The sequence below is a fragment of the Phoxinus phoxinus genome (genome assembly GCF_949152265.1).
Source record: "Phoxinus phoxinus genome assembly, chromosome: 3".
In the NCBI taxonomy this organism is placed as follows: Eukaryota; Metazoa; Chordata; class Actinopteri; order Cypriniformes; family Leuciscidae; genus Phoxinus; species Phoxinus phoxinus.
Genome location: NC_136878.1, coordinates 1,399,241 through 1,426,985, shown reverse-complemented (window position 1 = coordinate 1,426,985; position 27,745 = coordinate 1,399,241). Strand labels below are relative to the sequence as shown.

Sequence of the window (27,745 nt, the reverse complement as noted above, 5' to 3'; positions counted from 1 at the left end):
TTGAGAAATGTCCTAGCGATTGTAAAAAAAAAAAAAAAAAAAACTGTAAATGTCACTTTATAAGCTATAGAAATTATACAAATGAACGACATGATGGTGATGACTTACATGGTTCGCATTTTCATCATAACTCGGCAGTCACACGCCAGATCCCCTCTTATCCCTCATCCTTCCCATCTTTTCTCAAAATGACCCGAAGCCCTAAAATTATACTTTTTTTTTGGTCCAAAAAGCTTATCTTATTTAGTTTTGATCATATTTTTTTGTGTGATTTTTTTTTTTTTTTTTTTTTACCTTTAAATTACTAAATTTAATTTAAAAAAATAGTAGTTTAAGCACATATTCCTCACATTCTTTCAACTTAAATTCAAAATAACTCACAATTACATGCACAACCCTTTTAATTCAGCTTAAAATATCTTGTATTGAGTGTCTTTGTCGACCTCTTGTGGAAAAATAATAATATAACATGATATTTGATGACTCTAGATGGGTTTATATCTCTATATGGAGCAGATGAGCTGTTCCTCTGGGTCCTAAAGCCAGTTTTTCTTCAGTGTGTATTCAGATACACATGTACACTTAAGTTTTAGCATTTTTAGTTTTAATTTTGAGCTTTTTTAGGTTTTTCTATGTGCACTAAAACATTCAATGGACCTGCGAGAGACAAAACTCCTCTAATACATTCTGTGTGTGTGTGTGTGTGTGTGTGTGTGTGTGTGTTCAAGTGCGACAAAAGTCCTCGGGTCTTGGATTACACTGTAAAAAAATTTGCTGCGATTATTTATCACAACTTAAAATCCAACATTGTTTCAACTTTAAAAAGTAAGTGTTCATGCTTGACTTAAAATATTAAGTTTAGTTAACTTTAGTTGAGTTAAGTTGGATATTTAAGTTATCTCAACAAAGTTTAAGTTGTTATAACTAATCGCAGCCACATTTTTTACAGTAAACACTCAATTTCTTATTTTTTTTTCTTTTTTTTTTTACGAGTTTCGGGTCAAAATGGCGGAGCGAAGGATGAGGGATTGCATAAGAAATGCATCTGGAGCAACAAGCACAATACAGTTATATATTTCCCTCAACGTATATCGCTATAGAAATGCAATAGAGAGTGGGGGGGAGCGGAGTCTCGCAGTGTCTCTCCCGGGTTTCCCCCAAAAGCCTGTGCCTCTTCTCCGCCAATCATCCGCCGACTCCAGATCATGGCCCGGACCGCTCAGCTTTACGACACTCGTGTCACGTGACCGACGCCACATTTGCTGCTAGCGCTTCTGTTGTGTTGCTCAGTAGAGACGGAGGCAGGCGACTGCATGTAAATATCACTGTTCCTTATGTGTACAGAACTATTCTATCCAAATATACCGAGCTAATGCGTGTGAATACTTTTGTGAAGTACTGAGACTGACATGTCAGCTTTTATTTTTCAAACTATTAATATAGGAATATAATATACATATATGAATCTCTTAAAACCTTTGATCGACTATATTACAGTAAAAGTCATACATTCGAGAGTCCGATGTCTTTCTCTTTCTCGATCAGTTCTCGAGATGTATGAGTGCAAGGTTTTTTTGTAAACATTTCATTTCTTTTTTTTTTTCTTCTGCAGAATTTTGCTCGGAAAAGCATATCTTAGCAAATATTAATTTAAATAATAAAGATGTGAATAAGAAAAAACAACAACAACAGTGTCTCTTCTCTTCATGACTTCTTTTAGAATGTATAAGATTGCACACGATCAAACACCTCACATTACATTTCTCAATTCTCAAAACTACAGCAGAAATAACTATTTTAAATGACTAATTGCTTACATGTTTGTCTAGATTGTAGATCTGTACACACACACTGGCCCTATCCCTAAACCCGCCCATCACACACACACACACACACACACACACACACACACTGGCCCTATCCCTAAACCCGCCCATCACACACACACACACACACACACACACACTGGCCCTATCCCTAAACCCGCCCATCACACACACACACACACACACACACACACTGGCCCTATCCCTAAACCCGCCCATCACACACACACACACACACACACACACACTGGCCCTATCCCTAAACCCGCCCATCACACACACACACGCACATACACACACACACACACTGGCCCTATCCCTAAACCCGCCCATCACACACACACACACACACACACACACACACACTGGCCCTATCCCTAAACCCGCCCATCACACACACACACACACACACACTGGCCCTATCCCTAAACCCGCCCATCACACACACACATACACACACACACACACTGGCCCTATCCCTAAACCCGCCCATCACACACACACACACACACACACACACACTGGCCCTATCCCTAAACCCGCCCATCACACACACACACACACACACACACACACTGGCCCTATCCCTAAACCCGCCCATCACACACACACACGCACATACACACACACACACACTGGCCCTATCCCTAAACCCGCCCATCACACACACACACACACACACACACACACACACTGGCCCTATCCCTAAACCCGCCCATCACACACACACACACACACACACACACACACACACACACACTGGCCCTATCCCTAAACCCGCCCATCACACACACACATACACACACACACACACACACACACACACACACACTGGCCCTATCCCTAAACCCGCCCATCACACACACACACGCACATACACACACACACACACACACACTGGCCCTATCCCTAAACCCGCCCATCACACACACACACACATACACACACACACACACACTGGCCCTATCTCTAAACCCGCCCATCACACACACACACATACACACTGCCCCTATCCCTAAACCCGCCCATCACACACACACACACATACACACACACACACACACTGGCCCTATCCCTAAACCCGCCCATCACACACACACACACACACACTGCCCCTATCCCTAAACCCGCCCATCACACACACACACACATACACACACACACACACACACACTGGCCCTATCCCTAAACCCGCCCATCACACACACACACACATACACACACACACACTGGCCCTATCCCTAAACCCGCCCATCACACACACACACACACACACTGCCCCTATCCCTAAACCCGCCAATCACACACACACACACACACACTGGCCCTATCCCTAAACCCGCCCATCACTCACACACACACACACACACACTGGCCCTATCCCTAAACCCGCCCATCACACACACACACACACTGGCCCTATCCCTAAACCCGCCCATCACACACACACACATACACACACACACACACACTGGCCCTATCCCTAAACCCGCCCATCACACACACACACACACACACACACACTGCCCCTATCCCTAAACCCGCCAATCACACACACACACATACACACACACACACACTGCCCCTATCCCTAAACCCGCCCATCACACACACACACATACACACACACACACACACACTGCCCCTATCCCTAAACCCACCCATCACACACACACACACACACACACACTGGCCCTATCCCTAAACCCGCCAATCACACACACACACACACACTGGCCCTATCCCTAAACCCGCCCATCACACACACACACACATACACACACACACACACTGGCCCTATCCCTAAACCCGCCCATCACACACACACACACACACACACACACACACACACACTGGCCCTATCCCTAAACCCGCCCATCACACACACACACACATACACACACACACACACTGGCCCTATCCCTAAACCCGCCCATCACACACACACACACACACACACACACACACACATACACACACACACACACACTGCCCCTATCCCTAAACCCGCCCATCACACACACCCACACACACACACACTGCCCCTATCCCTAAACCCGCCCATCACACACACACACACACACACACACACTGCCCCTATCCCTAAACCCGCCCATCACACACACACACACACACACACACACACACACACACACACACACACACACTGCCCCTATCCCTAAACCCGCCCATCACACACACACACACACACACACTGCCCCTATCCCTAAACCCGCCCATCACACACACACACACACACACATACACACACACACACACACACACACACTGCCCCTATCCCTAAACCCGACCATCACACACACACACACTGCCCCTATCCCTAAACCCGCCCATCACACACACACACACACACACACACCCACACACACACTGCCCCTATCCCTAAACCCGCCCATCACACACACACACATACACACACACACACACACACTGCCCCTATCCCTAAACCCGCCCATCACACACACACACACACACACACACACACACACACACACACACACTGCCCCTATCCCTAAACCCGCCCATCACACACACACACATACACACACACACACACACACTGCCCCTATCCCTAAACCCGCCCATCACACACACACACACACACACACACACACACACACACACACTGCCCCTATCCCTAAACCCGCCCATCACACACACACACACACTGGCCCTATCCCTAAACCCGCCCATCACACACACACACACTGCCCCTATCCCTAAACCCGCCCATCACACACACACACACACATACACACACACACTGCCCCTATCCCTAAACCCGCCCATCACACACACACACTGCCCCTATCCCTAAACCCGCCCATCACACACACACACTGCCCCTATCCCTAAACCCGCCCATCACACACACACACACACACACACACACACACACACTGGCCCTATCCCTAAACCTGCCCATCACACACACACACACACACACACACAGCCCCTATCCCTAAACCTGCCCATCACACACACACACACACACACACACACACACACACACAGCCCCTATCCCTAAACCTGCCCATCACACACACACACACACACACACACTGCCCCTATCCCTAAACCCGCCCATCACACACACACACACACACACACACACACACTGCCCCTATCCCTAAACCCGCCAATCACACACACACACACACACACACTGGCCCTATCCCTAAACCCGCCCATCACACACACACACATACACGCACACACACACACACACTGCCCCTATCCCTAAACCCGCCAATCACACACACACACACTGGCCCTATCCCTAAACCCGCCCATCACTCACACACACACACACACACACACACACACACACACACAGCCCCTATCCCTAAACCTGCCCATCACACACACACACACACACACACACACACAGCCCCTATCCCTAAACCTGCCCATCACACACACACACACACACACGCTGCCCCTATCCCTAAACCTGCCCATCACACACACACACACACACACAGCCCCTATCCCTAAACCCGCCCATCACACACACACACACACACACACACACAGCCCCTATCCCTAAACCCACCCATCACACACACACACACACACACACACACACACACACACACAGCCCCTATCCCTAAACCTGCCCATCACACACACACACACACACACACACACACGCTGCCCCTATCCCTAAACCTGCCCATCACACACACACACACACACACACACTGCCCCTATCCCTAAACCCGCCCATCACACACACACACACACGCTGCCCCTATCCCTAAACCTGCCCATCACACACACACACACACACACACACACGCTGCCCCTATCCCTAAACCCGCCCATCACACACACACACACACTGCCCCTATCCCTAAACCCGCCCATCACACACACACACACACACACACACACACACACACACACTGCCCCTATCCCTAAACCCGCCCATCACACACACACATACACACACACACACACACACGCTGCCCCTATCCCTAAACCTGCCCATCACACACACACACACACACACACACACTGCCCCTATCCCTAAACCCGCCCATCACACACACACACACACACACACACTGCCCCTATCCCTAAACCTGCCCATCACACACACACACACACACACACACACACTGCCCCTATCCCTAAACCCGCCCATCACACACACACACACACACACACACACACACTGCCCCTATCCCTAAACCCGCCCATCACACACACACACACACACACTGCCCCTATCCCTAAACCCGCCCATCACACACACACACACACACACACACACACACACACACTGCCCCTATCCCTAAACCCGCCCATCACACACACACACACACACACACACACTGCCCCTATCCCTAAACCCGCCCATCACACACACACACACACACACACACACACACACACACACATACACACACACACACACACACTGCCCCTATCCCTAAACCCGCCCATCACACACACACACACACTGCCCCTATCCCTAAACCCGCCCATCACACACACACACACACATACACACACACACTGCCCCTATCCCTAAACCCGCCCATCACACACACACACTGCCCCTATCCCTAAACCCGCCCATCACACACACACACACACACACACACTGGCCCTATCCCTAAACCTGCCCATCACACACACACACACACACACACAGCCCCTATCCCTAAACCTGCCCATCACACACACACACACACACACACACACACACACACACACACACACACACACAGCCCCTATCCCTAAACCTGCCCATCACACACACACACACACACACACTGCCCCTATCCCTAAACCCGCCCATCACACACACACACACACACACACACACACTGGCCCTATCCCTAAACCCGCCCATCACACACACACACACATACACACACACACTGGCCCTATCCCTAAACCCGCCCATCACACACACACACACACACACACACACACACACACACACTGGCCCTATCCCTAAACCCGCCCATCACACACACACACACACACACACACATACACACACACACACACACACACTGCCCCTATCCCTAAACCCGCCCATCACACACACACACACACTGCCCCTATCCCTAAACCCGCCCATCACACACACACACACACATACACACACACACTGCCCCTATCCCTAAACCCGCCCATCACACACACACACTGCCCCTATCCCTAAACCCGCCTATCACACACACACACACACACACACACACACTGGCCCTATCCCTAAACCTGCCCATCACACACACACACACAGCCCCTATCCCTAAACCTGCCCATCACACACACACACACACACACACACACACACACACACACACACACACACACAGCCCCTATCCCTAAACCTGCCCATCACACACACACACACACACACACTGCCCCTATCCCTAAACCCGCCCATCACACACACACACACACACACACACTGCCCCTATCCCTAAACCCGCCAATCACACACACACACACACACACTGGCCCTATCCCTAAACCCGCCCATCACACACACACACATACACACACACACACACACACTGCCCCTATCCCTAAACCCGCCAATCACACACACACACACTGGCCCTATCCCTAAACCCGCCCATCACTCACACACACACACACACACACACACTGGCCCTATCCCTAAACCTGCCCATCACACACACACACACACACACACACACAGCCCCTATCCCTAAACCTGCCCATCACACACACACACACACACACACACACAGCCCCTATCCCTAAACCTGCCCATCACACACACACACACACACACGCTGCCCCTATCCCTAAACCTGCCCATCACACACACACACACACACACACTGCCCCTATCCCTAAACCCGCCCATCACACACACACACACACGCTGCCCCTATCCCTAAACCTGCCCATCACACACACACACACACACACACACGCTGCCCCTATCCCTAAACCCGCCCATCACACACACACACACACACACACACACACTGCCCCTATCCCTAAACCCGCCCATCACACACACACACACACACACACACATACACACTGCCCCTATCCCTAAACCCGCCCATCACACACACACATACACACACACACACACACACGCTGCCCCTATCCCTAAACCTGCCCATCACACACACACACACACACACACACACACTGCCCCTATCCCTAAACCCGCCCATCACACACACACACACACACACACACTGCCCCTATCCCTAAACCTGCCCATCACACACACACACACACACACACACTGCCCCTATCCCTAAACCCGCCCATCACACACACACACACACACACTGCCCCTATCCCTAAACCCGCCCATCACACACACACACACACACTGCCCCTATCCCTAAACCCGCCCATCACACACACACACACACACACACACACACACACACACACACTGCCCCTATCCCTAAACCCGCCCATCACACACACACACACACACACACACACACTGCCCCTATCCCTAAACCCGCCCATCACACACACACACACACACACACCGGCCCTATCCCTAAACCCGCCCATCACACACACACACACACACACACACATACACACACACACTGGCCCTATCCCTAAACCCGCCCATCACACACACACACACACACACACACACACACACACACACTGGCCCTATCCCTAAACCCGCCCATCACACACACACACACACATACACACACACACACACACACACTGCCCCTATCCCTAAACCCGCCCATCACACACACACACACACACTGCCCCTATCCCTAAACCCGCCCATCACACACACACACACACACACACACACACACAGCCCCTATCCCTAAACCTGCCCATCACACACACACACACACACACACACACACACACACACACACACACACACACACACACTGCCCCTATCCCTAAACCCGCCCATCACACACACACACACACACTGCCCCTATCCCTAAACCCGCCCATCACACACACACACACACACACACACACACACAGCCCCTATCCCTAAACCTGCCCATCACACACACACACACACACACACACACACACACACACACACACGCACACACACTGCCCCTATCCCTAAACCTGCCCATCACACACACACACACACACACACACACACACGCGCGCGCGCGCGCACACTACCATTCAAAAGTTTGGGATCGGTAAGATTTTTTTATGGTCTCTTCTGCTCACCAAGACTGCATTTATTTTTTATTAAAAACACAACAAAACAAAAAAAACAGTAATAAAGAAATAAAACAAATCAATACTTTTATTCACCAAGGATGCATTAATGCAAGACTGGAGTAATGATGCTGAAAATTTACAGGAATAAATTACACTTTACTGAATATTCACATAGAAAACGGTTATTTTACTTTTTCATAATATTTAACGATATTACTGTTTTGTTTGTATTTTTAATCAGATAAATGCAGCCTTTAAAAAAACAACAACATAAAAAATCTTACCGATCCCAAACTTTTGAACGGCAGTGTATATATACTGTTTTTCGCCTACAACACTGTCTATGGAAATATGCGATTTCGTATGCCTGCCCTGCCAGTGACTGAGTGCGTTTCATTTTTGTCTCTTACGAGCTTCCGTACCGCGCATGACATCTACGCATCTACCACTACGCCTTCACATGTACACAAGTGTGTGTTTCTGCGATGTATCCTCATGAGATAAATACTCCACTCGAAGACCACACGAGCTGAAGGTATGTTCATCATCCTACACTCGCTCGGAGTGTGTTGTGTTCGGTGTGTTATTTAACAGATGAATGTGAGTGAATGCGTTCTGCTGCTGTCAAGGACGTGCAGTAGTTTATGATTGATAAAAGAGGTTTCGCCACACGGAAATAAGGTTTAGGGTTTTAGTCATCTCACTTTTGATGTTCCTTTTTTTAAATGCAGACCCCGAAAAAGCTCTATTTTCGCGAAATACCATGTGAATTTCAGTTGTAACTTTTGGGATCAATTATTTTTTGACGAAACGAAGTAGAAACTCAGGTACGGTTTTGTGCATTTATAGTGTCATTCAGTTTACACAGTATAACTAATATTAGAGGAGTCGTTTGTTCCCAAATTAAAGATTAGTCCTTTTTTCTTTTAATTAAAAAATGTCTTGGCTGATATTTTCCTTTAAATGATCGTGAATGCTGTCATTAAAAGTGTATGCAATCAACATAAAAAAGTGACAAAAATATTATTTTCTTATGCTTTAAGAGTGTAAAAACCTGCACATACCCACATATAAAACCACCATGAAAAAAAATAACAATTCATTCATATTTTTCATGTAATATTGCAGTGTAAGGGATGCCACCATATCGGTATTGGCGAATATTGTTATTATCGTTATAATTTAAAAAAAATGTCCAATATCTTGAAGTCCTCTGTAGTCAATAATTTTATTCCTTAACTCACCTTTGATCACCAAAATTACATATTTAAGTGTTTTTTTCTTTGATTTTCATTTTGTCATTTAGTATACGCGGTTCTATGAATACGCAAATGAGCCCCGCCTCCACTCACTCACAGAAGCTCAGAGATCCACACATTGAGAACATTTGGCCGACGTATTAAAGCCGATAATTAATGGATTATTTCCTTCAGCTGAGACACTTCAGATGCACACTGTTTTGAATTGCTTGAAATAGAAATCACTTCAAAAAAGATAATTAAAGTAAAGTGTAACATGTGCAGCGCAAGTCTGTCATAGGCTATAACATTATAATGAGAACATTATAATTGTGGGCTTGAGACATGGATTTTAATGGTGAAACTTTTGTTTTTGTAACGAGGCTTAAAAATAATGTATAAAAATTTGGATTTAGATTTATCAGCCAATATATCGGTTATCTGCTTTCAAATATAAAGAGTTATCGGTATCGGACAAAATTTTCATTTCGGTGCATCCCTAGTTTATTATAAATTATTTATCCGTGCAAATTACTTTTTATTTTATTTTTTATGAATGCGCCTTCATAATGTTTAATTAAAATTTTATACCGTAATATGTCTAACTTGACCCTACAAGGGAAAATGTGAGGATTTTTACAAATATATATTTTTAAATTTGAAGGCAGAGCAAAACACTAAACTTGGTTAAGGTATTTATCTGACAGAATTATTTGGCAAAAAAAAGGAAACCTACTATCATTCTTACTTTGAATTTCAAACGTATATATTCCTTTCAAGTACACTGTTGACCTTTGACCTTTAAATTGAAAACGCATCTCCTGTATGATCTCTTCCAGAGTCTTCTGTTGATGTCTGCAACGATGTTGTTTCATCATTTGGCAAAGTGTCGACTTTATGCCCACGTACAGCGCATCTCCATCTTTAGAGCCCAACATTTGTCAGCAAATGTCGAAAATGGAGAGCAAAAGAGAGAAGAAGAAACGGAAAGAACACTGGTGTACAAGCCCTCGTCTTATTACCAGACGCCGACGGCATGTTATTCTACCGCTGGCTGCTCGGAAACTAAAGAAGAATCGTCCTGTAGACCATCCTTAAACACAGCTTTCCATCAACAGCGTAACCCGTACCGCATTAGCTCCTCACGACGGCTCTCCAGCACCAAGAACACGCCGTCAAACATGGACTACAGTAACGCCGAATCAAACCGAGAAAGAGCCACCAAAGAGCCACGAGTCAACGGTGACCCACGAGCCTTTCAAAGATGCCGACCTGAATACCAGAACATGACCTATGACGTCTCCCAGCGCTCTTCTACTTTAGACCTCAACGAAGCCTTGTTAGTCCTTGACAAGGTCACGGAACTAAAAAGCAACATGGGACCTTCAGACGCAACTAGTTTCTTGTGCAAACTCAGCCAGATTCCCCACGAACACATCGCGGCTGTGAGGAAAGACACGCGGTTTAACGCGCTCCTGTGGCACAGCGCCGAGAACCTGCACAGCTTGACGCCGACGCAGTTATTAGATGCGCTGAGATCATTTGTGAACTTGGGCTTGCCTCAATCCCACAGCATACTGGGACTCTATGAAACTGAGTTCTGCCGACGAGCCGGTGAAATGGAGCTTCACCAGTTGCTTCTCGCCGCTGACTTGTGGCGATGCCTCGGTCGATTAGTTCCTCGGTACCTTGATGAACTCTTTGACAACGTGAGCCGAAACTTCAACCAACTGGGTCTTCCAGAGCTGCTTCAACTCGTGTACGTCATCGGAGAAGGAAGGAGATGTCCGGATGCCCTCGTTCAACCCATTGAGTCGTTACTCATGCGTAGTTTGAACCAGTTGAAGCCTGAAGAACTGGAAGCGGTTTCTTTAGCCCTCTTTAAGGCGCAGATCTCCCTGTCCGAGAGAGCCGCGCGCCGGCTTGTGGACCGGGCTCTCGCTGTAGTCAATGATTTGAGTGATTTCGGGATCGCCAATGTGATGAAGCTCATGAGATTTAGCTATCTGGACCATCTTCCGTGGTTGGAGGCCATGGGATCCGAGGTGCCTCGACGGGCCCCAAGAATGGAGGTTCAAGGCCTAATGCACGTCGTCTTGTCTTGCTCCGCTCTTCACTACCGGGATAATCGGATTCTCCTGGCTGTGGCGGAACAACTTCCCAACGTGGTCAACCGGTGCAGGAGTAAAGATGCTGCAAAGATGCTTTGGGCCTTTGGAACATTAGGAGTTCTTCCCAACCAGAGTCCTAAACTTTATCCCTGTCTCACTGCGATGTTACGAGAACGTCAACTTGAGTTTCAGCGTTTCCCTGAGCATTTGCTGACAGCTCTCCTCGGTCTTGCTTTTGCTGGTCTCTTCCCCCAAGACTTGCTCAGTCTGGCTTTAAGCGAAGAGTTTGTGAACAAATCTTGCAATTACAAGGAGCTCGAGTTGAAGAAAGACTTGTTCACGTTAGATGGAACTGTTGGCTTGGAGTTGACCGAGTCGACGATCCCAAGACTTAGCCACACAATAAGGGAAGAAGTGACCAAGCAACTCTGGGCTTTTGCTCAATCGGATATCTGTCGTAAGCCTGAGATGCTTGAGGCCGAAGCTGTGTTGCAGAAACTTCTAGGTGGAGAGATGTTTGTGCGCAAGCACATGATTCTCCCGCATTTGCGCTCTATTGACCTAGAAGTGCACTTGGACCAAAACGACCAACCTATTCCCGTGTCCTCCGAACCTCGTCGGCAAAACCCCGCCTCTCAAAACTGGGAACAAACCCTCTCTGGAGTAACCATAACTGACAACCTACTCGCTCAACTAACTAATTCCCAGAGGATTCCAGTGCATCCGTCCAACAAGGTCCTCCAAAAGCCAGTGGTTCACACTGTTGAACCGGTCCTTGTGAGAGAAAGCATTTTCAGTGTTGGTGTCGACTTGACGGACAATCTTCTGGTGGCGTTGACCAAATCCGGGAAGCGCTCGTCTCACACGGATGATTCTTCTAAACCATCTATTCAGAGACTTGCTGTTCAAGTGACGAATAGGAATCAGTATTGCTACCGGACTGAGCAGCTGCTTGGATTTCATGCATTGAAGCGAAGGCAACTCGCGCTGGCCGGGTACAGAGTCGTAGAGTTGCCGCACTGGGAATGGTTTCCCTTGTTGCGGCGTTCACTTGCCGAGAAACTCGCCTATATGCACTGCAAGATATTCAGTGGAACAGACTCCAAAAAATAGACTAATTTAATTTAGCTTCATGTATAAACAGCCAGGTCTTACTCCACCTACGCCTCATGTTTCTGCACTGAAGTGTTCTGATGAAATTACACATCTGCAAGTCAATAAATGACAAGCTGTGCTCTGCAGTTTGTATCTTTGTACATGTTTGTTCTGCTTTATTCTTTGTTTTTGACATTGGGTAGATCAAGGGATGCACGATATATCGGCCAACATTGGCTGATATCGGTTCATTTTTAATGTTATCGGCCCGATAAGAAAATTTGGCCGATATCTTAAAGCCGATAAATAATGGATTAAATCCCTCAGCTGAGACACTTCAGATGCGCACTGTTCAACATGATGGCTTTGAATTGCTTGAAATATGATTAAAATTTCACGGAAAATAAAGTAAAGAGTAATGTGCAGCGGAAGTCTGTCATATCGGCTGTACAATTATCATGAGAACATTGTAATTGTGTGTTTGGGACATGGATTTTAATGGTGAAAGTTTTGTTTTTGTAACGAGGCTCTCAAAAATGAACAAAAAATTTGGATTTAGATTTATCGGCCGATATATCGGTTATCGGCTTTTAAATATAAAGAATTATCGTATCGGCCATTTTTTTTATATCGGTGCATCTCTTGTTTGATTAAACGATGCAATCCAGACACCATTTTCCTCAATTGAAAATTAATTGACTGAACCCTCTATATATTCAAGCCGAAGTATATGAAGAAGTAGGCCAGATCAGATAAATATACTAGCTTAACTTTATCACCCTAGCTTTAATTTGTAATGAAAGTCCTCAGAAATGTGGTGTTACTTTGGGTGTGTTCACACTTGGCATGTTTGGTTCAATTAAAACAAAGCCTGGTGCGGTTACCTCTGTTAGTGCGGTTCATTTGAAAAAGTGTAAATGCTACTATCTGAACCCTGGTGCGACCAAAAAAAGCGGACCTAGACGGCTAAAAAAAAATACTTCCAAACGAACTCTGGTGTGGATCGAATGAGATATGAGCGCAACACAGACTAAAGACATGTAAACGAATCAAAAACAGGACATGATGTCACAAGGTGCGACCCTAAAAAGGTCATATATCTTTACTTCTTTACTCAGTCAGCTGGTCAGAATACAATATGTAGGCTACGCACATACAACTAGCGCATTTAGCCCAGAACACAGCATTGTTTTGGATGTTCGGTAAGTTTCATTGCGAAATATACCTAATAAAACACGACCAAAGCCGACCAATCAGGTTGTGAACATATCCCTATGCCTTTAGATTCTGTATCTTTAGGTTTGGTGTTAAAATGCCAATGAGAACGCTAAGCGGACCAGGAATAAGTGTTTTGGGGTGTTTTTGGGCCGGACCAAGTGAACCGAACTACTTGAATTTCTACTCTGGGACTTTCCATGAACATATTTTATCGTAAAAAAAAAAAAAATCCAGATTGAAATCATATTTTACCAGACAAACCAATGGTTGGAAATCAGAATTATTTCCACACACTAGTATACAGTGAATGACAGTATAACTACTTATACACTGTAAATAATTTTCACGGTTGGTTGGTATATGATTATGAAATGTAGATACAAATACAAAACGGTAAATTCTAAATAAATTCAGAAATGTATGTTGATCAAGTTAATTGGTCAAAAATATGTCAAAAACCCCACTAGATTTAGAATTAATGATGTAATACTAGTGTAATTTTGACTCAATTGAAACATACTGAAAAGCACGGTCAGGTTGTTCCTTATCATTGCATCATTACATGACAGAGAAATTAATTTGTTTTTTGTTTGCAGATAGTTTTGCTAATACTCTGCCCAATGAGTCACCGGCCAAACCACAGAAATATAATTGTGAATGTGCCATATTTTTACACACACAGATTCATAGTTGACCCTCAATGATTAAATAAGCTGAATATTATAGTATAAATGGTCAAACATTTTTGTACGAGGCAAAACTGTATAATTTATCATAGTGTCAATCAAGTGAGTTTCTCTTATTATGACACTGTTCTCACACCATAAACTAATTTACACTCAAATCAAACTTGTCATGTCTATATATTAATGTATTCGTTTTGCAGGAATGCAATAAGGAAGATAATGTACACACAGTTGCTTTTAAACACAATTTTCCTCGTTTGAAAATGAATTGACTGAGACCTCCATACATTCCGAGCCTAAATGCTTATTTTGAGAACAGTAGAGTCACATGCCAATGTATACATGTATGTAAAATGTGTAAGCCCGAGTTTTTGATGGAGAACTCGAACTATTTCTATTTCTTGGCCCGGTTCAAATGCGACCCTCCTCCATCCAGAAGCTTCGCAATCTGACTGACACTCGCGTAAGCCAATCACATCGCTCCAGTGCGCCTCATCTGATGACGTTTCCGCCACCCGTACGTGTGCAAATCAGCATCAGCCAGCGTGCAACGCTCAGCCAATGAGCGCCTTCCAACGAGCTGCTCCCTGACCAATAGCGAGGCTCCACGACGGGGACGCGGTGACGGCTTATATACAGGCGAGCGCAGAGCCATGAGTTACACTTGAGAGACAGAAAACACGAGAAACACAGAGAGAAACAGAGACATTCACTGCGTTCAAGCCCACGCCCTTGAGATTACTGCTTAATACTGCATTATCAGGTGAGAATTATTAATATTTGTGTTCTCTTACGAGATATCATTAAGCCATTATGACTGTATAGACTCGAGAAATGGGTTATTCGTTAGATAGTAACCGGCGAAACAAGAGGAACAATGTCTTTATGTTTATAATATGTTTCGATATTATTGTTAATTATTGTTAATATGTTTCGATATTATGTGTTTTTTTTTATTTTAAAGGGATTTTGAGTGTATACAACAATAATAACAATGGTAATATTAATATTTAGAGTATTGTAATGAGTATTTGGTGATCAGTGACTTCGCAGCACGAGGTTGAACTGGATACTGACTGTACATGAATATGATTTATTCATATGTCCATCATATTTGCTTCTGATGTGTGTTTTTTTTTTTGAAAATGGTGTCCATTGTTTGTATTGATAAATGGCCTTTAATTATGGATTGTCTCATTACTTTAATTTGAGCTGCAGCTGAATTCAATGCATCAATTCATGCAATTTTGGGTTAGAATATCTAGACGATTATACATTGGGTTTTTGCATGAAGATGTAATGCTTGATTTAAAAAATCAATATTGATCATTTATAGGCCCCTTTCCCAGCCAGTGAGTGACGTTGCCTGTGTTCTGTGCCTGCCCTGACCTTTGACATTAGTGTTTGATGTGTCCCTCACAGGACTGAAGACTCGAGCCAGATCTGCCATGATGCGAGGCCTGCTCTGCCTGTGTCTGCTGGTGGCCGGCGCGGTGCTCGCCGAAGACGACGATAAGAGGGAGAGCGTCGGGACCGTGGTGGGAATAGACCTCGGCACCACATACTCATGGTGAGAAGGAGTTTCAACTCATATGCAGACACTACAATTGATTTACCAGACAAGAAAAATCAATCTAAATTTTTTTTATAAACATGCACACACTCTCATATATGTATATATATTATACACAAACACACACACGCATTTTAATTAAGAAAACATAAAATAATATTGAAAATATATCGAGTTCTGTATTTTGTCCTAGTTGAATAAAAATCTATATAAATTGAAGAAAAAAAAAAAAAAAAATATATATATATATACATACACTCATACTTTTTTATATTCAGCTAGAATAAAGTATCTAATTATAAAAATAATTTATTTAATAAAGAATACACATCATCATTTTTATATATATATGTATAAACAAATTTTTCAACTAGAACAAAATGTATAACTATAAAAAATAGTTTAGTTTATAACACCTATATTATTTTTTTAAATGTATATACAATTTTCAATAAATATTTAAATTTATATGTAACAGAACAAAATATAAAATTATAAAAATAATATATTAAATAAAAAAACCACCTTTTTTTATATAATTTTATTTAAATTTAGTTCATGTATATAGATTTGAATTAATGTTTTATTAATTTTATATATTTTTTTATTTAACTAGAAAGAAGTATATAATCACAAATGTTTAATACAAAAATATATACATTTTATACACTTTGTATATTTATAATTTTATATAAATATTTTGTTTTTATATTTTAAAAAAAAATATATTTTCTTATGTAATAATAAACAAAATTCAACACAAAATTGTGTGTATATATATATATATAGAACAATATAATTATAAAAATGCATTTAATAAAAAAAAAAATACATTTTGTGCATATATTTTATATATAATATCTTTAATTTTTTATGTGTATTTTATTTAAAAACGATGTATATATGCATGCATGCTCTGCTTTAAAACATTTGCTCTATTATGCTCTATAATAAAGATTATGTTTGATGGTGTTTCCTCAGTGTTGGCGTGTTCAAGAACGGGCGCGTGGAGATCATAGCGAACGACCAGGGAAACCGCATCACTCCCTCGTACGTGGCGTTCACCACCGAAGGAGAGCGCCTCATCGGAGACGCTGCGAAGAACCAGCTGACCTCTAACCCCGAGAACACGGTCTTCGATGCCAAGCGTCTGATTGGACGCACGTGGGGCGACTCCGCCGTGCAGCAGGACATCAAATACTTTCCCTTTAAGGTACAGCCGGTGTTCAGCCGTGCACTAGGGCTGCGCAATATTCCACATGTGTGTATATATCGCCATATGCGTATCGCAGCGGCTGGCAATAACTGCGGTCATGCGGCAAAATCACTCGTGCTCTCGGCTGAATAACTTTTATAGCTTTAATAAGAATCATTATATATTTAAATCATAGTGAAAACTAAGAAGTGTTTATTTGTACATGTGATTATTCGGTTTCTGTTGATAATAACCTGTAGGGATGTGTTGGTTATATAATTTTAAATATCTTTTATATACATTTTACTTATTACATATTTTACTCGAATATCGAATTTTTAATGAGTTATCGCATCTTTCTTCAATATCGTGAAGCCCTACCGTGCATCCGTTTGTCTTCATGTTTAAAGGGATAGTTCACCCGAAAAATTTAAATGTACTAATCCTAGGTGTATATGATATTCTTCTTTCAGACGAATACTGTAGTTAATTCAATTAAAAACCTGGCTCTTCCAAGCTTTATAATGGCAGTAAATGGGCATATATATATATTTTGAAGTCTGTCAAAGTGCGTCCATCCATGATAAAAGTGCGTCCGTCCATATTTAAAACGTGATCGACTATAATAACTAGTCGACTTGCACCGAAACCCTTTTCACCTGTGTGTGACCGGCCCTTTAACTCCTGCTTGGTGTCTCCAGGTGATCGAGAAGAAGAACAAGCCTCACATCCAGCTGGATATCGGATCCGGCCAGATGAAGACGTTTGCGCCGGAGGAAATCTCCGCCATGGTTCTGACTAAAATGAAGGAGACCGCCGAGGCTTACCTGGGAAAGAAGGTAAAGGTTTGAATGTGAACGCACAGCGGAAACGCGGAGGCGACGAGCGCGGCGTCTGATTGGTTGTGCTCTTGTTAAAGGTCACGCACGCTGTGGTCACGGTTCCCGCTTACTTCAACGACGCTCAGCGCCAGGCCACTAAAGACGCGGGAACCATCGCCGGTCTGAACGTCATGAGGATCATCAACGAGCCGTGAGTTTCAGCACATCACGTTTAAATCGACATCAGGGTTATTTTACTGTCATTAATATATATATATTTTTTAAATTTGTTATACACTCTATTTTAGTTAGGTTTAACTTTACTAAAATAAAATATACACAAAATAAAAATGTACTTCAAGTTAAACTAAACACTCATTCAAAATGTTGACTAATTGTTTTTTTTAATAGTTTTATTTTTTAAAATTTATTTTAGTACTTTTGAGTTAAACAAATAATACTTAGAAATGTTGCATTGATGACAAGCTGAAATAAAACAAGATTTGAGGCATTTCAATTTTAGTTAAGTTTAGTAATTGTATTTTTTTTAAATAAAATTTAGTTTTTATTTAATAAACCGTTTGTTATTTTCGTACTTCAAGTTAAACTTATATTATTTCAACTAGTTGTTAATGCAACTTATTATTTGTTTGGTTTAAGGATATATAGGTTTTATTTTTTTAGGCAAGTGTAGTTTTTTCACGATTTAAAAAAAATTCTATTTATATCATTTTTATAATTTCTTATAAAAACGTATTTTTTTATATTTATAGTTTATTCAGGTTATATAATTAAAAAAAAATTATGCATTTTGTTAAATTCTTTATTTTATTACTTCAAGTTAAACTAAAATTTAAATTGTTGATTTTAGTCATTGTAACTTTTTCAGTTTTTATTTTTCAATTTTAGTACAAGTTAAATTGAGAAAAATAAAAGCAATTTAGTTAATTTCTTCAAGTAGCAACTGTGTAGTTGAGCGCTCGTAACCCTGCTGTCGCTCTGCACAGGACGGCGGCTGCGATCGCGTACGGTCTCGATAAGAAAGACGGAGAGAAGAACATCCTGGTGTTCGATCTGGGCGGCGGCACGTTCGACGTGTCCCTGCTGACCATCGACAACGGCGTGTTCGAGGTGGTGGCCACCAACGGCGACACTCACCTGGGCGGGGAGGACTTCGACCAGCGCGTCATGGAGCACTTCATCAAGCTCTACAAGAAGAAGACGGGCAAGGACGTGCGCAAGGACAACCGGGCCGTGCAGAAGCTGCGGCGCGAGGTGGAGAAGGCCAAGCGAGGGCTGTCCGCCCAGCACCAGGCCCGCATCGAGATCGAGTCCTTCTTCGAGGGCGAGGACTTCTCCGAAACGCTGACCCGGGCCAAGTTTGAGGAGCTCAACATGGTGAGGACACACTCCCACAGAGCAGATTACTGGAGGCCTTCACTGACGTCCAGGCGAGGCATTTAATATGTACTCGAGGACTAAATACTAAAATAAAAACTAAATAGAAATATTTTTAATTCTATAATAATTGGTAATATTAGATGAGAACGTATACTTAATTTTTTACATTTCTAATTCGTTTATTCTTTTACATTTCTATTTAGTTTATTCTTTTACATTTCTATTTAGTTTATTCTTTTACATTTCTATTTAGTTTATTCTTTTACATTTCTATTTAGTTTATTCTTTTACATTTCTATTTAGTTTATTCTTTTACATTTCTATTTAGTTTATTCTTTTACATTTCTATTTAGTTTATTCTTTTATTATATACTTGAGTAATAAATTACTAAAATAAAAACTAAGTAGAAATATTAAATTAAAAAATTAACTGAAATAAAATATTTAATATTAGATGAGAACTTGAGTTCTAAATTACTAAAACTAAATAGAAATCTAATATTTTTATTTGTTTTATTTTTTTAATTTAATATTTCTATTTAGTTTTAGTAATTTAGAACTCAAGTTCTCATCTAATATTAAATATTTTATTTCAGTTAATTTTTTTATTTAATATTTCTACTTAGTTTTTATTTTAGTAATTTATTACTCAAGTATATAATAAAAGAATAAACTAAATAGAAATGTAAAAGAATAAACTAAATAGAAATCTAATATTTTTATTTGTTTTATTTTTTTAATTTAATATTTCTATTTAGTTTTAGTAATTTAGAACTCAAGTAAAAATAAACTAAATTGAAATATTAAAAACTAAAAGGAAACTAAATTATAAATACTTTAGTTTTTGAGAAATTATATTTCAAAAAAATAAATTTTACTTTAGTACTAACTTCCTGAAACTAAAATAAAAATGGATAAGACTAAATAGAAATATTAAACTAAAAGGAAATTAAATGGTAAACTGAAGTAAAATATATAATATTAGATGAACTTTTTATTTTAGGTTTTAATCACTTAACCAAGTAGAAATATTAAACTAAAAGGCAACTGAAAATGAATAGAAATATATAAAGACTTATTTCAGTTTTCCTTTACTTTTTTTATTTTATTGATTCATTTTACTTTAGTACTAACTTTCTGAAACTAAAATAAAAATAAGACTAAATAGAAATATGAAACTAAAAGGAAATATAAAGACTTATTATACGTGTTTTCCTTTTAGTTTCTAAAAATGGTTTTTGTTTTTATTAAAGTGCTAAATTACAAAAACTATTTTATATAAACTTTTTCAAAACTACGTTATGTCATCAGTGTGTAAGAAGTCACAGAATTGAACAAACTTTACCCAAAATGAAACTGTAAATGTCAAAACAAAACCTAATTCCAAATATGAATGCGTGCTGTAATATTTGTCTAGCAACACTGAAGTAACGTGTGTGTGTGTGTGTGTGTGTGTGTGTGTGTGTGTGTGTGTGTGTGTGTGTGCAGGACTTGTTCCGCTCCACCATGAAGCCGGTGCAGAAGGTTCTGGAGGATTCGGACCTGAAGAAGACGGACATCGACGAGATCGTGCTGGTCGGCGGATCCACTCGAATCCCGAAGATCCAGCAACTGGTGAAGGAGCTGTTCAACGGGAAGGAGCCGTCCCGAGGGATCAACCCGGACGAGGCGGTGGCGTACGGAGCCGCGGTGCAGGCCGGCGTTCTGTCCGGCGAAGAGGACACCGGTGAGTGCGGTTACAGACGAGACTTTACTGCTTGTTTTTAGGCTTCTGAATGGGTTGGAGGCGCCGGCGCCTTTATCAGAGCTTTACATGTCATCCGACGACCCCTTTATGACCCTCCTGTGTTCCTTAGCTTTCATTTCCAGTTGAGTTTTGCTTTCGAGTGTTTGTGTGTGTGTGTGTATCCTGATATTAAGCACTTTAGTCGACTTTTTATTTTTTTTATGTGCTGTACAAATAAATTAGAACAAACCAAACAACCCTTTTTTTTTGGTGATCTGGTTAATGACTGATCTCTGTTGATCAGGTGACCTGGTGCTCCTGGACGTGTGCCCTTTGACCCTGGGCATTGAGACCGTTGGAGGAGTGATGACCAAACTCATTCCCAGGAACACCGTCGTTCCCACCAAGAAATCCCAGATCTTCTCCACCGCTTCTGACAACCAGCCGACCGTGACCATCAAGGTTTACGAAGGTGAGCGTCAGCGTAACTGTTATATCGGCCATTACATATTTAAACCAGTAATATCCTATACTAAACCTAAACTAATCTTGACAAACTATATCATTTGAAAGCTTACAATCTCTAGTTTACATATTTGATTTTCTAAATACATTACAGAGGAGCTGTAATTTATCAATTTGCAACAAGAATATGTTCACACTCCTGAGGCGTGTTCAGACCTTTATTTTGAAATAGTGATGAACATGAAAAATCATGAATGGTAGAAACCTCAGTTTGTTTTCATGCCAAGAGTTCCAAAGATCGCATCCGTTCAATTATTGTAGAAAAAAAACTCTGAAAATGTTTTAAATATAAAGAAAACAATCATAGATTCAGCATTAGTGATGTGGCAGCGAGCTATAATGCACATACGTGATCTTCTGTGTTTCTTAGAGGTTGAGTTCATTTCAAAATCTGCCAAACTTCCAACACTACTTCTGAATAGGATGTCTACTTCATAAATTGTATGAAAATTGTAAAAATAATGGTTCAGAATCAGATCACTCAAACCACATATGGAAATGGAGGCGCCCTTATATGGGCAGTGATGTCCACTAGTGGAGAAGTGTGGTACTGCGCCCAAACTACATCTCACTGAACGCTCATTTTCTGAGATATCAACCTAACATTTGAAACAACTTGTTCAGATTTTTTTTTCCTTTTTTTTTTTTTGTCCACCAGGTTTTGAAAATATATATTTTATATAAAATATGAATTATAATTTTAACACTGAAACTTCTATAACTTTTTTTTCTGTGTAGCTTAATTTGTCACTTCTACAAAAATCTGCCAAATGTCGTCTTTAAAACAAGATCAATCCATTCCAAAGCATTCTTGAATTACAACAATTTAAGTTCGGAACGTGCATTTTCATGTCTATTAAAAAAAGGGGGTGCCGCTTAAGGGGGTTAACGAGTTTCAGCAATTACAAACATGTGTACTCATTACAGGTCAGATTTTGCTGCATTTTAGGCCGTTTCATAATCCGTCTTTAATCCCTTAGAATCGGGGTGTGTGATTATTGACAAATTATACCTTTTTATATTTTCTGGTGTTTTCTCGATAACGATAATTAAAGGATGTTTTGCGGAGTGTGTTGTTACCCTGGCAGGTTTAGGATCATCTTTAGATCTTTATCAATAGATTTTTACCTTTTCATGGCCATTCCTCACATCATCAGTTTATTTGTTATACTTTATAAAACTGTGATAAAATATGAGCAGAACTCAGTTGATATTTGACAGGTTTTGTCCGTCCTTCTGTTAGTCTGTCACACACACACACACTTCTGTTAGTCTGTCACACACACACACACTTCTGTTAGACTGTCACACACACACACACACACACACACACTTCTGTTAGACTGTCTCACACACACACACAGGTTTTGTCCGTCCTTCTGTTAGTCTGTCACACACACACACACACTTCTGTTAGACTGTCACACACACACACTTCTGTTAGACTGTCACACACACAGGTTTTGTCCGTCCTTCTGTTAGACTGTCTCGCGCACACACACACACACACACACACACACTTCTGTTAGACTGTCTCACACACACACACAGGTTTTGTCCGTCCTTCTGTTAGTCTGTCACACACACACACACTTCTGTTAGACTGTCACACACACACACACACACACACACACACACACTTGTTAGACTGTCACACACACACACACACACTTCTGTTAGACTGTCTCACACACACACACAGGTTTTGTCCGTCCTTCTGTTAGACTGTCTCGCACATGAATTATGTTGAATATCTGTCAGCTGGTAAATTTAACTACACAATTAGACAACACCAGTTTAGCTCAACCAGTGACCAAGCAATGCTTCAGTGTGTTCAGTGTGTGTGTGAAAAGAGCATTAGCAGTTACAGACACACACTGAAGAACACATGATCAGCTCAAAGTTCAGTTCTGGTCACAAATTTTATCAATTTCACTGTATGAAGAATATTTGGGTATAATATCGGTTTACTGTATTCTGCTCTCCTCACTTACAGGAATGAACTACAGTGTCCTGATCACACTAGTAAAAAATATCTGGGGTCTGAATACTTTTTGGTTTGACTGTATATCACACACCTAGGGATATGAGAATTGTCTGATAACCGATAATTCTTTATATTTGAAAGCCGATAACCGATATATCGGCCGATAAACCTAAATCCAAATTTGTATAATTGAGAGCCTGATTACAAAAACAAGTCTCACCATTAAAATCCACGTCCTAAACACACAATTATAATGTTCTCATGATCATAGTTTGTAGCCGATATGACAGACTTACGCTGCACATGTTAAACTGAAGAAAAAAGACAATAGTTCAATCAATTTAAAACCAGTGTGCATCTGAAGGAAATAAAACATTATTTATCGGCTTTAATATATCAGAGAAATGTTCTTATCGGGCCGATAACATTAAATATGAACCGATATCGGCCGATACGTGTTTCTAAAGTGAGGGACATGTTTGGTCTGACTGTATATTACACACCTAGAGATGCATCGATATGAAAATTGTCCGATAACCGATAATTTTTTTTATCTTAAAGCCGATGACCGATATATCGGCCGATAAATCTAAATCCTATTTATTTTTGAGAGAGCCTGATAAACAAACAAAATCTTTATATAATTTTTAAGAGCCTGATTACAAAAACAAAGTCTCACCATTAAAATCCACGTCCCAAACACACAATTATGATGTTCTCATGTTTTTTGTTTTTTTTGTAGCCGATATGACAACAGATTTGTCGCACATGTTAAACTGATTGAAGTGTACTGTCTTTTTTCTTCAATTTAAAAGCAGTGTGCGTCTGACGGAAATACATTATTTATCGGCTTTAATATATCAGAGAAATGTTCTTATCGGGCCGATAACATTAAATATGAACCGATATCGGCCGATACGGGTTTCTAAAGTGAGGGACATGTTTGATTATCCTAGATCACATGATTAATCGATTCTGTGTTTCCAGGTGAGCGTCCCCTGACCAAAGACAACCACCTTCTGGGAACCTTTGACCTCACCGGGATCCCGCCGGCCCCTCGCGGCGTCCCTCAGATCGAGGTCACGTTCGAGATCGACGTCAACGGCATCCTCCGCGTCACCGCCGAGGACAAGGGCACCGGGAACAAGAACAAGATCACCATCACCAACGACCAGAACCGGCTGACGCCCGAGGACATCGAGCGCATGGTGAGCGAGGCCGAGCGCTTCGCCGACGACGACAAGAAGCTGAAGGAGCGCATCGACGCGCGCAACGAGCTCGAGAGCTACGCGTACTCCCTGAAGAACCAGATCGGGGACAAGGAGAAGCTCGGCGGCAAGCTGTCCGGCGAGGACAAGGAGGCGATCGAGAAGGCGGTGGAGGAGAAGATCGAGTGGCTGGAGGCGCACCAGGAGGCCGACATCGAGGACTTCCAGGCCAAGAAGAAGGAGCTGGAGGAGATCGTGCAGCCGATCGTTAGCAAGCTGTACGGCAGCGCGGGCGGGCCGCCGCCGGAGGAGGGCGGCGAGGAGCCGGGGGACAAGGACGAGTTGTAGACGCGCAGCGACGACATGGAGGTGTACATACTGAACATTTTTGTACGGAGCCGGCGGCCGTGAAGCCACGAATCTCTTCGGGGAAAGACTTGTGTTAAAGAGCGTTGTGTTTTTCTTGTGTTCTCTTCACTCCGGTGGAGAATTAGCCCGGTCGAGGCTCGATGCTGCTATTCTCAGGCAGTGCTGGGGGGAGGGGGGGAGGAGGAGGAGAGGATTCTGGGTAAATTCTCATGTGACATGCAAAAAGTTATTTATTGAAATCTGACAAACTGTAGAAGATATTTCTACCACAATTAAACAATAAAAGTTTGATACAAATTACTGTGTGTGAACGTGATCTCACCGTGTTCCTGGATCGACAATCAGCCAATCAGATCTGAGGAACGAGTTTATGGTTTGTCATGTAGGCTTGCAGCAAGACTGTGTGTGTGTGTGTGTGTGAGTGACTTTGTGTGTGTGTGAGTGACTTTGTGTGTGTGTGAGTGACTGTGTGTGTGTGAGAGTGACTTTGTGTGTGTGTGTGAGTGACTTTGTGTGTGTGTGAGTGACTTTGTGTGTGTGTGAGTGAGTGACTTTGTGTGATGTCAAGTACAGCATGTTCCTTGATGAACATTCAGCCAATCAGATCTGAGGAACGAGTGGAGGCTTGCAGAAAATGTGAGTGTGTGTGTGCTTCTACATCAGTGTGTGTATGTGCTTCTACATCAGTGTGTGTGTGCTTCTACATCAGTGTGTGTGTGTGCTTCTACATCAGTGTGTGTGTATGTGCTTCTACATCAGTGTGTGTGTATGTGCTTCTACATCAGTGTGTGTGTATGTGCTTCTACATCAGTGTGTGTGTGTGTGTGTGTGTGCTTCTACATCAGTGTTATTCACCATAAATTCCCTCTGGTTTGAGTTTAGGGGCAGGATTAGGATTTAATATGTACAGGAATGTTGATCCAGGAGCATGACTTGGCAAAATCTGTGTGTGTGTGCGCACGAGAGAGAGAGAGTGTGTGTGTGTGAGAGTGTGTATCTGTGTGTGTGTGTGTGTGAGAGAGCGTGAGAGAGAGAGAGCGAGTGTGTGAGTATCTGAGTGTGTGTGTGTGTGAGAGTGTATCTGTGTGTGTGTGAGAGAGCGTGTTTGAGAGAGAGAGCGAGTGTGTGAGTATCTGTGTGTGTGTGAGAGTGTATCTGTGTGTGTGTGTGTGAGAGAGAGTGTGTGTATCTGTGTGTGTGAGAGAGAGAGTGTGTATCTGTGTGTGTCTGTGTGAGTGTATCTGTGAGTGTGTGTGAGAGAGAGAGTGTGTGTATCTGTGTGTGTGAGAGAGTGTGTGTGTGAGTGTATCTGTGTGTGTGAGAGAGTGTGTGTATCTGAGTGTGTGTGAGAGAGAGAGTGTGTGTATCTGTGTGTGTGAGAGAGTGTGTGTGTGAGTGTATCTGTGTGTGTGAGAGAGTGTGTGTATCTGAGTGTGTGTGAGAGAGAGAGAGTGTGTGTATCTGTGTGTGTGAGAGAGAGAGTGTATCTGTGTGTGTGTGTGTGAGAGAGTGTATGTGTGTGTGTGTGTGTGTGTGAGAGAGTGTATCTGTGTG

The 27,745-nt window shown here is 42.4% G+C and overlaps 2 protein-coding genes across 2 annotated transcripts; both read left to right on the top strand.

Moving 5' to 3' along the window:
* Nucleotides 1-9,372: 9,372 nt before the first annotated feature.
* fastkd5 (FAST kinase domains 5) lies at nucleotides 9,373-14,909 on the top strand. Its single transcript, XM_079607798.1, has 2 exons — nucleotides 9,373-9,573; nucleotides 11,116-14,909. Exon 2 carries the CDS (start codon nucleotides 11,128-11,130, stop codon nucleotides 13,498-13,500), a length of 2,373 nt encoding a protein of 790 aa, XP_079463924.1. The 5' UTR covers nucleotides 9,373-9,573; nucleotides 11,116-11,127; the 3' UTR covers nucleotides 13,501-14,909.
* A 1,040-nt stretch (nucleotides 14,910-15,949) lies between these two features.
* On the top strand, nucleotides 15,950-26,488 carry hspa5 (heat shock protein 5). The gene is made up of 9 exons (XM_079607799.1): nucleotides 15,950-16,149; nucleotides 16,809-16,956; nucleotides 17,941-18,172; nucleotides 18,856-18,993; nucleotides 19,074-19,186; nucleotides 19,983-20,373; nucleotides 21,865-22,102; nucleotides 22,407-22,574; nucleotides 25,602-26,488. Exons 2-9 carry the CDS (start codon nucleotides 16,835-16,837, stop codon nucleotides 26,168-26,170), a joined length of 1,971 nt encoding a protein of 656 aa, XP_079463925.1. The 5' UTR covers nucleotides 15,950-16,149; nucleotides 16,809-16,834; the 3' UTR covers nucleotides 26,171-26,488.
* The last annotated feature ends 1,257 nt before the right edge of the window (nucleotides 26,489-27,745 follow it).

Coding starts and splice junctions, on each gene's coding strand:
- fastkd5 (XM_079607798.1), top strand. CDS start 11,128: ATGTCTGCAACGATGTTGTTTCATCATTTGGCAAAGTGTCGACTTTAT.
- hspa5 (XM_079607799.1), top strand. CDS start 16,835: ATGATGCGAGGCCTGCTCTGCCTGTGTCTGCTGGTGGCCGGCGCGGTG. Junction 16,957..17,940: donor CTCGGCACCACATACTCATG/GTGAGAAGGAGT, acceptor GTGTTTCCTCAG/TGTTGGCGTGTTCAAGAACG. Junction 20,374..21,864: donor AGTTTGAGGAGCTCAACATG/GTGAGGACACAC, acceptor GTGTGTGTGCAG/GACTTGTTCCGCTCCACCAT.